At 34.6% G+C, this 13,359-nt stretch overlaps 2 protein-coding genes and 1 pseudogene across 2 annotated transcripts; 1 reads left to right on the top strand and 2 right to left on the bottom strand.

Moving 5' to 3' along the window:
- Positions 1-375: 375 nt before the first annotated feature.
- LOC125811190 (uncharacterized protein At5g19025) lies at positions 376-1,594 on the bottom strand. Its single transcript, XM_049490716.1, has one exon. The coding sequence runs from the start codon at positions 1,328-1,330 to the stop codon at positions 668-670; it is 663 nt and encodes a 220-aa protein (XP_049346673.1). The 5' UTR covers positions 1,331-1,594; the 3' UTR covers positions 376-667.
- Positions 1,595-4,083: 2,489 nt separating this feature from the next.
- On the bottom strand, positions 4,084-9,477 carry LOC125810979 (plasma membrane ATPase 1-like; annotated as a pseudogene).
- A 705-nt stretch (positions 9,478-10,182) lies between these two features.
- On the top strand, positions 10,183-13,359 carry LOC125811167 (cyclic dof factor 3-like). The gene is made up of 2 exons (XM_049490688.1): positions 10,183-10,432; positions 11,855-13,359. The coding sequence occupies exons 1-2, from the start codon at positions 10,292-10,294 to the stop codon at positions 13,121-13,123; spliced, it is 1,410 nt and encodes a 469-aa protein (XP_049346645.1). The 5' UTR covers positions 10,183-10,291; the 3' UTR covers positions 13,124-13,359.

Below are 13,359 nucleotides of genomic sequence, written 5' to 3'. Positions count from 1 at the left end.
TTATGTACATAGATAATGTTTTCATTCCTAACTGTAGCAGTTGAGGGACATAGGCAATTCAAGCAACTTCAATACATGATCATCTGATATGATTTTTTTTTATACAGCTCGAGAAAGTACTACACATTGAAGTATGATTGTTGAACTTGTGACTATTCCTTTAAACCTAATTTGCAGAATGTAGTCATCAAACTAAAGAAAATAGCAACAGAAAATAAACAACTAACATAAGTTTGCAAGAAGAGATATAAAGTGCTCCAGAAAGAGAACACTAAAACCATAAATAAACTGATCCTATAAGACGTGGTCAGCGAGAATTAGCTATGGGGACACACATACCAGTAAAACAGCAATAGCCATAGATAAGATTCTCAATCAACAAGGTCAAACTGTGTTTATGTAGCTATTGCACAAAACACATCTTCTGTGGCCCAAATAGTACTTAACTAATTTACAGGAATGGGGATCGATGGAATACACTATTATGGTAGCGGAAATGGCAGATTCCCCTGTTACATTATAATAAGAGTTCCTGTTCTTTGTAATAATTTATTCTCATATATATATATATAAGCTTATATATAAAAGGGTCTAGTTCTTTTCAGAGAAGATTACCAGTCAAAGGCATCATCTGATTATTACAGCATCCAAAATATGCTTCCTAAAATTATTTCTTAAACTTTCCAGTCTTCCTTGGTCCAGGAATTTCCATTGTACCTATAGAGCAACCACATCTGCCTCGATACACAAGAACCGCTCTACCATTAGGCGGAGCCATTCTTTTAAGTTCACCTTCCAATTCTTGATGGTAATCTCTAGGTAACTTGAATATCCCCTTTTTAACTCCTCCAGTTTTTGGAATCAAATTTGACTTCTTAAGACTGTCTTCTGTCTCTAGCTGTATATCAAATTCAGCAGCTTTCTTAAGCCGACGACAACCTGGTCTCCCACATCCTCTCCCTGTTGTACAAACTGTCACTGCCAAAAGAGCAATTACAGCAAAAAAAATGCTAAGCCCTAGACAGATAAACACCATCGGAGCCCGCAAAAATTCCTCTTTCACCACATCAGAAACTTCTTCGAAAAATTCAATCAGTATATGCACCACAAGATTTATATAAGGATACAACAAAACCCCAGAAGCACCAACCACGGCAATCAAAATCACTACATCAATGATAACAGAGTGAGACTGTTCACAATCACTTGGCGGCATGTTTCTTTTCTTGTCCAACCGATTGATTTGCCTCAAGTGGGCAGTTGAAATCTTGGATTTTGCCCTGGCTAATTTTGGGTCTATTGGAGGAATTGAGGTATGTAAACAGACCATTTGGGTTAAAGATTTCAAGATTGTATCTAGGAATATAAAAGACTCAGTCTTTAATGAAGATCAGATCGGCCAATTTTCCCAAATTGAAAAAGAGATTGGAATATTGATGGATAGTCAATTGGGAATTTATATCAGATAAAGTTAGAAGATTGAAGTAATCTAGAAGGAAGAAGACTAATAGCTGAGAATCAGTTTATGGAGATCTGGTGTAGATTGAAATTTTGGCCGGCCATCAAGAGTGTAGAAAAGGAAGCAGAGACGACAAGGAGATTTGATGTGTGTTTAAATTCCTTCACATGAAATGGTGGACTTCATACACTCCAAATTTAAGTTTTCTTTTCTTTTTCTAGTTCTAATGGGCCATATGACTGATCAAATGACCCGACTCAATCCCACCGTTAAAAAAGAGTAATTTTAGTTAGAAATAGCAAACACAATAAATATAAAGAATAAACTACTTTATTAGACATACATCACTATTATATATACTAATTTTATCTCTATTTTTAAACAATTACATATATTACCACTTTTAATATTTTATATCATATATTATTGAAGATACAATCAATACCCATATCCCTTAAAATTAGGATTGATTAATTATCTTTACGTTTAAACTCCAAAATTAGTGTTTTAATTAAAAACAAATATCTTCCTATCCAAGAATATGAGTTAGGGTAAAACTCAAACTCTTCTTCTTCCCTTAATCCTCATGTTAACCAATGAGTCAAAATTGAGGGGATTAGAATTACATCCTTTTTCAAGAAAAGAATAGGGACGTATAGAAACACACTAAACCAAGGGGAAAAAATTACTGACTACAATAATAATGGATATGTGAAAAAAGTTAAGATGCTTACCCCTCCTTCAAGGCCAGTATGGCAGTATGTACAACATCATCAAGTTTCAATTCCTCACTATACCTAGGAGAAGAGCGCAACGAAGAACAAAAGATTTCCTGCTAGTTTGGTGAAGCTTTTGTCGGAGACGACGATTTCATGATGGCGAGGAGACGTGCAATGGAGGTGGCATTAGGACCTAAACTAGTGGAATTTATGTAGTTTGCCTTATAAGGAATAACGTTTTACAATTATAGTTCTGATAGTTGCACTTTGTAGCTATAGTTTTATTTGCTATGGAAGCCCCGATTTGTATATTTCGCGCGGTTTGTATATTTTCGCTCGCCCGTTTGTATATTTCGCTTGGAAATACACAAATAAGATAAGTATATATAAATTATGTATTTATACATTTAGAAATTTTCTAGAACTCCGTTTGTATATTTCGCTTGCCGATTTAACAAACAGGGTAATTTATTGTGAATTTTTCATAAATCGTATACAAATACCTAGTATAAGTATATACAAAATAAAGATTTATACGATCAGGAATCAAATTAATAGCAAGATCTAACGAAACAGTGACTGCGAATCACAATTTTCCAAAACAATAGCTATAGCATTTAATAGCGTTTAAATGTTTGCTATTCTACACAATTTTTCCTAAAAATAAAGGTTAGACAATTTTCATTTCACTCCTAGCTATTTGTAACTTGATCTGTTTATATTGAACTTTTTAGTGTGTGTATCTTTCATAATTTTGAATTTTTTTGGTGAAATTTTTGACTCTGTTACTACGTAAAAATAAAAAAAAACATGTATAGTATATCTCTAAAATAAAGTAAGGTATTTTGGGCGATAGTAGGCAAGCAATAGAAAAGTAGTTGTTGATGGTCAACGCGTCTTGAAAGTACAAGGAGGTGGTGGCGTCATTGTCATATACTTTGACTAGTGTGAGAGTAGTAAAGTCTAACACAAAGTCTCGACGTGACAAACAAGGAATTCAAAGTTGAAATTAGAGGCTAGTTGGTTTATACGCACGACGAAATTGGAGATAAAATTTTCAAACTAAAATCCATGGCAAATTGGGTTGTTGTACAAGTTAGTATTAGAGGGTGTTTCGATTCGCTTAAAAGTTAGTCAAACATATTCTTACGTCAGTTTTTTACTTCTAAAAGTGTTTGACAAATATAAAAATAACTTAAAATAAGTAAAAAATGACTTAAAATAAGTTGAGAAGTGTTTGATAAGATCAAGAATGACTTAAAATAAGTTTAAAATGACTTAAAATAAATCAAAAACCAAAAGTAAGTCTCCCCCTACTTTTTATTTTTTAATTTAAAAGTCATTTCTTGACTTTTTTATTTTTGACTTAAAAACAACTTTTTTTAAGCCAATTCAAACGGGATCTTAGACTAAAAGTGAGACCATCAAAATTTGGCAATGATTTTAGTGGCGCTCAGTAGTCCATCCTTAGATATTTGTGGGTGTCATTGTTCCACTTTATGACTTGCTAAATGTTGGAAGTTAAACGAAAACGTTATGAAATGACCCAATAAAGTAGTCGCTCTTATGTCATACGTTAGTGTGATTTGATCTTACAAGAATATTAGAAACCTACTGCAGTTCAGAAATTGAGACCATTCCTCCTTTCTTGAGGAACAAATTGCCAGAGCTACACTTGGAATAAATTATAAAGTTAAATTCAACATAAATACATATTGCAAAATCATAATTGGTATTTTCCAAATAACATGAACCATGTTAATGCCAAAATAGATCAAGTTTGGAAGTTTACCATTATAACTGGTTATGACCAAAAAACAAATACTTGCAGAAAACAAAGTAATGCAACAAACAAACTTAATCTAAAAAATCAGCTTATATGATATAAATTAAACTTACCAGCAATCACAATATGCTTTTCAAAAATCCTTTGCGCGAGCGCTGATTGAAGAACTTGATGCAATAAAGAGGAACGTAGAATACTATGTTGTATAGCCAGATTTTTCCTGCACAACTCCAGCCAATGCTCTGATCTCCAGACGCAGCAAGCATGGTGGAAAGAAGTTGATAAGACACCCAAATAAATAGGAGACTATCACAACCAGGCAACAATCTCCCAGTCCTCATGACGAATATTAGCGCATAATTGCTGCTGCTAACTTGAAGGAGAACTGCTAATACAAACTTCATATATGTCTTCTCGAGTGAAAAGAAGTTTGTTTCATATACTGCCCAGAAGAATATTACCGTTGACATTGCCAAATAGCTACCAAGGACAATTCCAGTAGGCAAAATCTCGGACAGGCTCCAATTAACAGGCAGAGGAGATGATTTGACCCTGTTCTGTGATGCTATCACATTGATAAAGCAATTGGCTAGCGCAATAATGAGCATCTTAAAGGGTGGAAAATCGAACTTCCAGACCAGAGCCAAAAGCATAAAGCCAAGCACGTTATGGATTGCAATTGAAACAGCATGTACCATGCAGCTTTTCATCCTTACAGTGATTGATCGACTGGTCAAAACAGCTTCACACAAGTATTTCAGACCAGATTCCATAAGGACAATGTCAGCAGCATTTTGAGCCGCTTCAGTGGCTCCATAAGGAGCTATCCGGATATCAGCCTTTTTTAAAGCAGGAATATCATCGACACCACCACCAATCATTCCACATACATGTTTCCGAGATCGCAAGTGCTTTATTATCTCATATTTTTGCTCAGGAAGGGCACAGCTAACAAAACCATCAGCATTCTCTATGATTTCATCAATCGATAGATCATTATCAGCAGCAATTGATTTATCATTATGTCCCAACAGAGCAGATGAAGGATACATATTTGTCCCCATTCCCAGGCGACGCCCAATTTCTTTTCCAATTACCAGTTGATCCCTTGTAATCATTTTAACACTCACTCCGTGGTTCAACAATTCCCTGATTGAGCTTGCACAACCCTCTCTTGGCGGATCAACAAAAGGCAGAAGACCGATGAATTGCCATGGACTCCCAGATTTCTCCTTTGCTCCGTGTGGAACTTCCTGGTATGCCTCGGCGATTGAGTGCAAGACCTTCTCAGAGAACACGTCAATCATAGAACGAACAGTATGTTTTATATCTGACGGAACTTCCTGGAATGCTAGAGTGATTGAGTGCAAGACCTTCTCAGCAAGCATGTCAATCACAGAGTGAACTGATTGTTCTATATCTGACGGGTTGGCCTGCTCAGCAATTGAGTGCAAAACCTTCTCAGCAAATATGTCCATCGCAGAATGTACTCTATGTTCTATATCTGACGGAAATTCCTGGTATGCCACTGCCATGGACTTCAAACCCTTCTCAGCAAACATGTTAATCACAGAATGAACTCTATGTTCGATATCTGACTTGTTATGAGCATAATTATTTAGGATATGTTCTGGTTTACCGATGCTGACCCTGTGCTTTTTTCCTTTGCCATCTGAATAAGTATGTGATGTTTGTTTTTCAGTTGGACAGCAACGAAGGCGTAACCTTATTCCAGCCCGTCTAGCACATTCCTCTGAATTACAGGCTCGAGCTGCCATCAGAGCAACGGTATCTTTATTGATGTCGTTGGCAAAAACCTCAATAAGGTCTCTTTGAACATCAAGTATGCCAAGTGTTAGGGTCCCCGTCATGTCACTACAAAGCACGTCCATACAAGCCATATCAATTATAGTTGTCATACTTTTTATAACATAATGAGAACTAGTAACAGTGCCATGTCTCATTATGAGTAAAAGAGTGAGTGGTATGCCAATTGGAATTCCACCAATGAGGAGCACGAGAAGATTGTCGATACCAGAACGATATGCACGGTGTTGGATACAGTACATGACAATGATCTCCACCATCATTACCACAGCAACAAAATGGATGCAGAAGTTTCCAATACCTTTGGAAACACGTCGAAAACATTCCACTTGGTTGGAACTTTTAACAACGTGGGGAGCTGCCGCATTCCTATATCTGGTACGAACTCCAATAGCGATAACGACTGCTATAATTTCTCCTTTTTGACAGGTTGAACCAGAGTAAGCACAATCTCCAATACGTGATTTTGTTACAGGAAGAGATTCACCTGTCAGATCAGACGGGTGGTCAATTTTCACGACTGGATCAGTAATAAAGAAATTGAGGACACGAACATCTGCAGGAACTATGTCTCCCATTTTTATATGGATCATATCCCCTGGGACGAGGTTAGAACTGTCTACTTCACACCATCGTCCATCTCGAAGAACTCTGCAGAACTTGTGTAAAAATTGGACCCGAGCTGCTATATCGCTAGTTAGTTTAACCGCAACAAAAGTGTATGATGAGTTAGTTACAATTAGAAATGTAACGATACCCAAAAAAAGCTGCCAATCTGGAGGCCTTCCTCCTCCATTTGCGAGAACAATTGCCATGATAGCAGCAGCTGCCATAGTCCGTGAGAGAGGGTTCCATGAATATCTCAAAAAATTCAAGAATTTACTCTCCATCTTCTCCTCCAGCTTGTTGTGTCTATAGATGGACAACCTCTCTTCCACATCAGTATAAGTAAGACCCTCCTTGTTACATTTCAAATTCTCAAAAACTTGTTCAATCGGTATGTTTTCCAAATCTACCAGATCATCGAGCCCCATATATTAAGACTCAATTAGTTCTTCTCCAATCCCTAGTCAAGACATGAGTAAGACTTTAAACTCACAACAAATGAGCCATTTTCTTTGGCATTACTGAAACATGTCTCTTATAAATCACAAGACTCAGCAATTCATGAAATTATAGGTTCAGAGTGCAAATGAAAATAAAATTCAATTCGTAAGACTAATATCATCAGGAGATAAGCTTAAGAGATCGACGTATATATATATGCACGTTCGACTAAGCATTGGAAGTTGGAACCAGGAGTTATTACGTACTTCATTTGCACAATTCATAAGACTCGTTTAACAGATTGCAAGATGAATCATCAATAAATTGTCATAAGTAGCCTTGAGGTCTTTGAACACTTGCTTACCAATGATTAATTCAGATACTCCAAGCTGATGGAAAATATATATGCACAAATATGTGGAAGCTATTGAAATCAGACATGCATGAACAGGGGCGTTCATAGGGTTGCTAAATTATGTATGGTCAAATTTCACTTTAAGGAATCCTTCAAAACTGATTAAAATCAAACATATATAATATCTAAAAAAAATACCTGTCTAGCGGGAATTTTCTGAATGAATGACTTAGGATCAAGTTTTTAAAATTCTTCAATATCGGATTTGCTGTGTAATTATTCTAATTTCTCTGCTCTGATTATTATTATATATACACAAAAGAGTATTTAAGTGTCACAACTACTTTAGGATTCTCTAAAATAAGGTTTAAGAGATTTGTACTCGAATGTTATGCAAAGTAGTTACGACTCACGAGTGGAAGAGTAATGCTCTCTTTCTAAAATCACATGGTCACATAACTGAAGAATACTAAACTTTCGGAAGATCAGTAACTTACTTTTACTTCTTTGTTTTTTTAAAGAAATTAAATAAATCTAATAAATAAGATAGTGAAATAATGAATCATATATATATATATATATATATTCATTCTCCTATGCAAAAATGTGTAATTGTTAAAATTACACTTAATTAGAAATTATGGTTTATGTATGTCCAATTGCTAGAATCAAATCATCCCTTCTAGTTATATTATTTAGGAAACATTATACTGTGTGGGCTATCTATACATCATATTGATTAATTAAAATATATGGATTAAATGCATGTACGTAGAATGAATCCCGAGTAATATACGTATATACCGGTTTGATATGAATTACATTTGCATATGTATTAGTATTAGGTACAATATGATCTACAATCTCAAGGTACGTTATTTTATTATATATGTGTGCTAATTATCTTTTGAGTATTTAATAGAATATTATTTTAATGTAATCATGCAAAAAGAGATAAGAAAAGAAAGGGTGCTTTTATGATTCTTCATGCAACACAAGAGATTTGATTGAAGATATTTTATAATTAAAAGAGGTTAAGGAATTTTATACAAGATTTGGTATTGTTTTTATGTAATAATGCAATAACCTTGTCAACTCTTATCTTATCATCAACATTAAATTAAGTATTGTTAATATTCTAGATTTTCTCGAGTTTGGTCCCACGTAGGAGAAGGGATAGTATGATTAAACTAAAGTTTTTTTAAAATTTAAAGTTGGCTGCGAAAGCACGTTTTGTAGCGTCCATCATATCCGGTTGGGTCAATTTTTCAAATATTTAATGATATCTCTATGGCTATAAACAATCGTAAATTAGTAAATTAAAATAAAATATGTTTTTTGAACTAAATTATTTCCAACTATAAAATAAATTATATCTACCTAATATTTTTTTGTTCTACCCAATATTAATACCTATGTAACGACATAAAATATGAAATTTAAACAAATATAATATTTATTAAAATAATATAATAACATAATACATCTAACAATTAAAACAGTATGTTAAAATATAGTGAGACTTTAATTACTTTCTCCATTTTTTTTAGTTGTCATACTAAAAGTTTGACATAATCTTTAAGAAAAATTTAATAATGAGCGATGTTTGATCAATATATCCCTTATTAATTTTTTAATTTTTATTATATACTCCTTTTGTCCCTAATTTTTTATTCAATTTTTCTTTTTTACTTGTCTATTTTAACAAATCAAGAAAGGACATTTTTTTTTTGTCCCTCTTATACCCTCAATTAATTAATTTTGAAAAAGAAAGATATTCTTGAAATCTTAAAATTTAATTTATCCACTTCATAATAATAGGGGTAAAATGATAACTCACTATGTTAATTTTTTTAATAGATGTATTAATTTAAAAATTGATAAGTAATTAAGGACGGAAAAATGTGCCCCTTATTCTAAAATAATTAATGTCAAGAACAAAGTTAGAAAAAGATAATTGATTCTCTCTCAATTGATAATTATTTAAAAAAAATATAAATAACAACTAAAAAGAACGAATAGAGTAATGGACAAGAATACACGTGGAAACGGAAGAAGTCCCAAAAAGAAAGAAGAATGGCAAAAAAGGGGAAAAGGCGGATCTTTTTGAAAGGGGTGGGCGGCTAGTGCCCAGCTACTAGTGAAGGAAAAAAGAAAAAGGCAGTGCTGAGTCGGATTAAAAAGTGTTATTTAGAGAATCAAGAAAGAGAAAGTGAAGAAATCTATAGCCACATACAACTTATGGCTCTAAATTAACTATCGCTTTTTCTTGCTCACCTGGCATAACACCTCTCACTCTAACCTTTTTCTATACCTAATATCCACAAGTTTGTTCAATACTTGCGTTTCAAAGTGAAATTATAATAATTATATTTATATGTAATTTAAGAAAATATTGTTAAACTCACGTAAATTTGTCATGAACATGTATTTTGATCTATTCTAATTTACGCACGAAAGTTAAAAGATGAAGACAGTAAAAATGAGAATGCTCAAATAAATATGTGCATAAATTAAAAGACATATGATTAGGAACGAGGAGATTAATCTCCTCCTCGTTTCTCCTTCTTTAGTAATTAGTTAGTATTCACAAAGTATTCCTTCATCAATTTTCATTTCTTCAATTGATTTTTTTATCTTATTTTTCTTTCAAATTTTATTTTGATTACACTTGTTTGAGATAAAGATTTATTAGACATAAACCGCTCTATTTATCAAAAGTTGGTATACATCTTACTCTTTCTAAAATTCACTCGTTGGATTATACCGTATATGTTTGATTGCTATATTTTATTTTAATCTAACCAAATAGATGAATTTAAATCTTAAAAATAACAATTTTTTTATTAAGTATATAACAAGAAAGTAGAGGAGAAATTGAGAAAACACCTGTTTTGGTAAACCAAAAAACCAACGAAGCCTAAAACCAGACCCAAAGTCCCATAACAAAGAAAGTGTTAGTGGGTGTCAGATCTCTCTCTCTCTCTGCCTCTGGTGAATGAATAAAGTGTCAAACAAAATTTCATCTCATTTTATCTGTTCCTCTTTCTTTCTGTTCTCTGCTATTATACTGAACTTTTTATCTTTGGGACTTGTCAATGTCTGAAGCAATTGCTATTAAGGATCCTGCCATTAAGCTCTTTGGTTGGACTATTCAGTTACCCCATTTTCCGGCTCCGGCGCCGGAGGATACCGGAGATAATTGTTTCTCAGCTGGAGAAGTCGAGCAAGAGCTCAAGGTATGGCTTCTTCTTGTATATAATGACTTTATTATTGTTTTGAAGTCATTTTGAGACTGGTTGTTGACTTTCCTTTTGGACCATATTGTTAGGGTTTTGGATTTATTTTTTTTTGTTAGATTATACTGAAATGGAAGGGATCCGTATTGGTTATATTTTGGTTCTTTTTTCCTTCTTGGTGGGAATTTTTACCTCTTTTGGCTATTAGGTTATGCTTACTGAAATTTTCTATTTTGGTGTTCCTTTCTTTGTCTGAACACTTAAGTTTTTCTTTTGTTGTTCAATTTTCTTAGATTGTTAGCTATTTTGTAGTGAAAAAAATATACACCGTGTGCAACCAGCGGTTGTGGGTTCCCTTGTTATTAAATACTGAAGTTACCATTTCTTGAATTCAATAGAGTTGTAATTTCTTGTGTTTCCATTCAACTATGACTCAATCTCAATCTAGCTAGGATTGGATCTTGTGTATCCAAGAGGTTCTTTCTAGATTGTAATTTGACTATTTCTACACTGACGTTGGCTTACCACAAGTCTCCTCCTCTTTCCAGCTTGGGATAAATTATGCTTTGCACATAGGAGGAGTTTTCCTTATGTTTAAACTAGTTTTCTTTAACCTGTATTTGACAAGCGGCGCTTGCATAGCTCAAGCAACAGCTTTGCTTTGTTTATCGCTTCAGATTTTTATACATCAAATTTATCTACTTTTGAACATGTCAATTATTGTGGGACGTGAAAGAATTAAAGGACACAAACTGTTGTTGTCTTTTGTTAATTTCTGTAATTGATATGAAATATGATATTATGTAAAAGATATTGCTTTCTACGTGAGATGAATGTTCAAATCTTTCTTAACTACTCTATTCAGCGTTCTTTCTATGATGAACACTCCAAAAGATATTTAAGTTGTCAGGTATTCAAATCCTCTGTCCTCCTTCACTAACTTCTAAATGATGCTCCCTCCGTTTCAGTTTGTTTGTACTAATTTCCTTTTTAGTCCGTTTAAAGAAGAATGTCTCTTTCTCTTGTTGGTAACTCATTAATTCTAACTTTACTCATTTTAAGACCATAAGATTAAATAACATTTTGGTACATTCTACATATCTTTAGCTTAAGAGCACAAGTGTCAAAAGTCTTCTTTACTTTCTTAAATTCCATGTCAAGTCAAAACCAATCAAACAAATTGTATAAATTGTATCGGAGGGTGTATATGACTTTTATGTCTTCCTTTTTATCTTTGACCTCAACATTCTATCTAGGAACTAGCTAGTCACATGCTTCAGTGACAGGGAAGCTCAGTACTCAGTGTAGATATCAGGACCTAGTGAAATCTTGTTAAACACTGCTTGACTCTGCAACTCCCATATGTTATCCGTTACTTGAATGAATTTAAGAAACTAACTTGATTTTTCTCTCTACATACAGGGTCAGTGTGATGATTGTATTGATGACAATGAACATTTGACTACTGAGGATTTACAGGATCAGAATCCAATTCAGCAGAGATGTGATATTATAAAGGAGTCGCCTGATTGTTATGAATCTTCAACAGCCAAAAGGTCAAAAAGTGAAGAGGAACACAGTGAAACAAGCAACTCACAGGAGAGAAACCTGAAAAAACCAGACAAGACACTTCCATGCCCTCGCTGTAATAGCATGGAAACAAAATTTTGTTACTTCAACAATTACAACGCCAGCCAGCCTAGACACTTCTGCAAGAATTGTCAGAGATATTGGACTGCTGGTGGGACTATGAGGAATGTGCCTGTAGGTGCTGGTCGTCGGAAACACAAGAACTCGGTTTTGCATTACAGTCACATATCCGTCTCTGAAGCACTATCAAATGCAAGAACAAATTTTCCTAATGAAACCCAGCAACCTCCCCTCAAGCTCAATGGAACTATTCTGACATTTGATACTGAAGACCCCCTATCTGAGTCAATGGTTTCAGTTTTGAACGTTGCTGATAAAACTATGCAGAATTGTTCTGGGAATGGGTTCCAAAAATATAAAGAGCTTCGAATTCAAGCTGGAGATAATGGAGATGATCATTCCGATGGATCTTCGGTTACTGCTGTAAGTTCAAAGGATAATGATAATGGATTACCTAACACTCCAAGGAAGAACTACAACAGCTTTCCAACTCATTCACCTTGCTTTACTGAAGCTCCTTGGCCATATATATGGAGTTCTGTGCACTGTAGAAATGCAGTACCTCCACCGGGTTACTCCCTTCCTGGCATTCCTATGCCATTCTTCCCTGCAACCACTTATTGGGGTTGTACAATACCAGGTTCTTGGAATGTCCCTTGGATGTTCCCACCCACTGCATCCCACAACCAAATGCCTCTAACTCCTGGTCCTGATTCTCCAACTTCGGGGAAACATTCAAGGGATGAGAATGTGCTGAAATCGAAAGGCACTGAGGAAGAGCAACGAAAAGAGAGTGATCCTGGGAAGCGTCTATGGTTTCCTAAAACATTGCGAATTGGTGATCCAGGAGAAGCTGCAAAGAGTCCTATCTGGGCAATATTAGGAATAAAACATGAGGTTGTTGATTCAGTTGGTGGAGGTCTTCTCAATGCCTTTCTGCCAAAGAATGATGAGAGGAGCTGTGTTTCAGAAAACTCTACTTTATTACAAGTCAATCCAGCAGCAATGTCCAGGTCGTTAAATTTCAATGAGAGCTCATAAGCAGGTGTGTTGATAAGCTTTGTAAATGTTATAAATGGTGGTGGCAAGACAGGAGTTATTCAGCTGACTATGCTTCACAGTTGTCTGCCACTGGCATTTCCGTTAGACCAGTTATTCATACTGTAGTCCAGTGAAAGTCTAGATGTAGACTGAATGTTAAGTTTTTTACAAAATTAGAATAGATCAATCTTGCTGTTAGTTCCCTCCTTTTTGTGTGAGTGAGGCCGGTGTGTTTT

The sequence above is a fragment of the Solanum verrucosum genome, unplaced genomic scaffold (assembly GCF_900185275.1).
Source record: "Solanum verrucosum unplaced genomic scaffold, falcon-dt-bn FXZP01000032.1, whole genome shotgun sequence".
NCBI lineage: Eukaryota > Viridiplantae > Streptophyta > Magnoliopsida > Solanales > Solanaceae > Solanum > Solanum verrucosum.
Note: the sequence above shows the minus strand (reverse complement) of the source record. Positions and strands in the feature narration are given on the sequence as shown.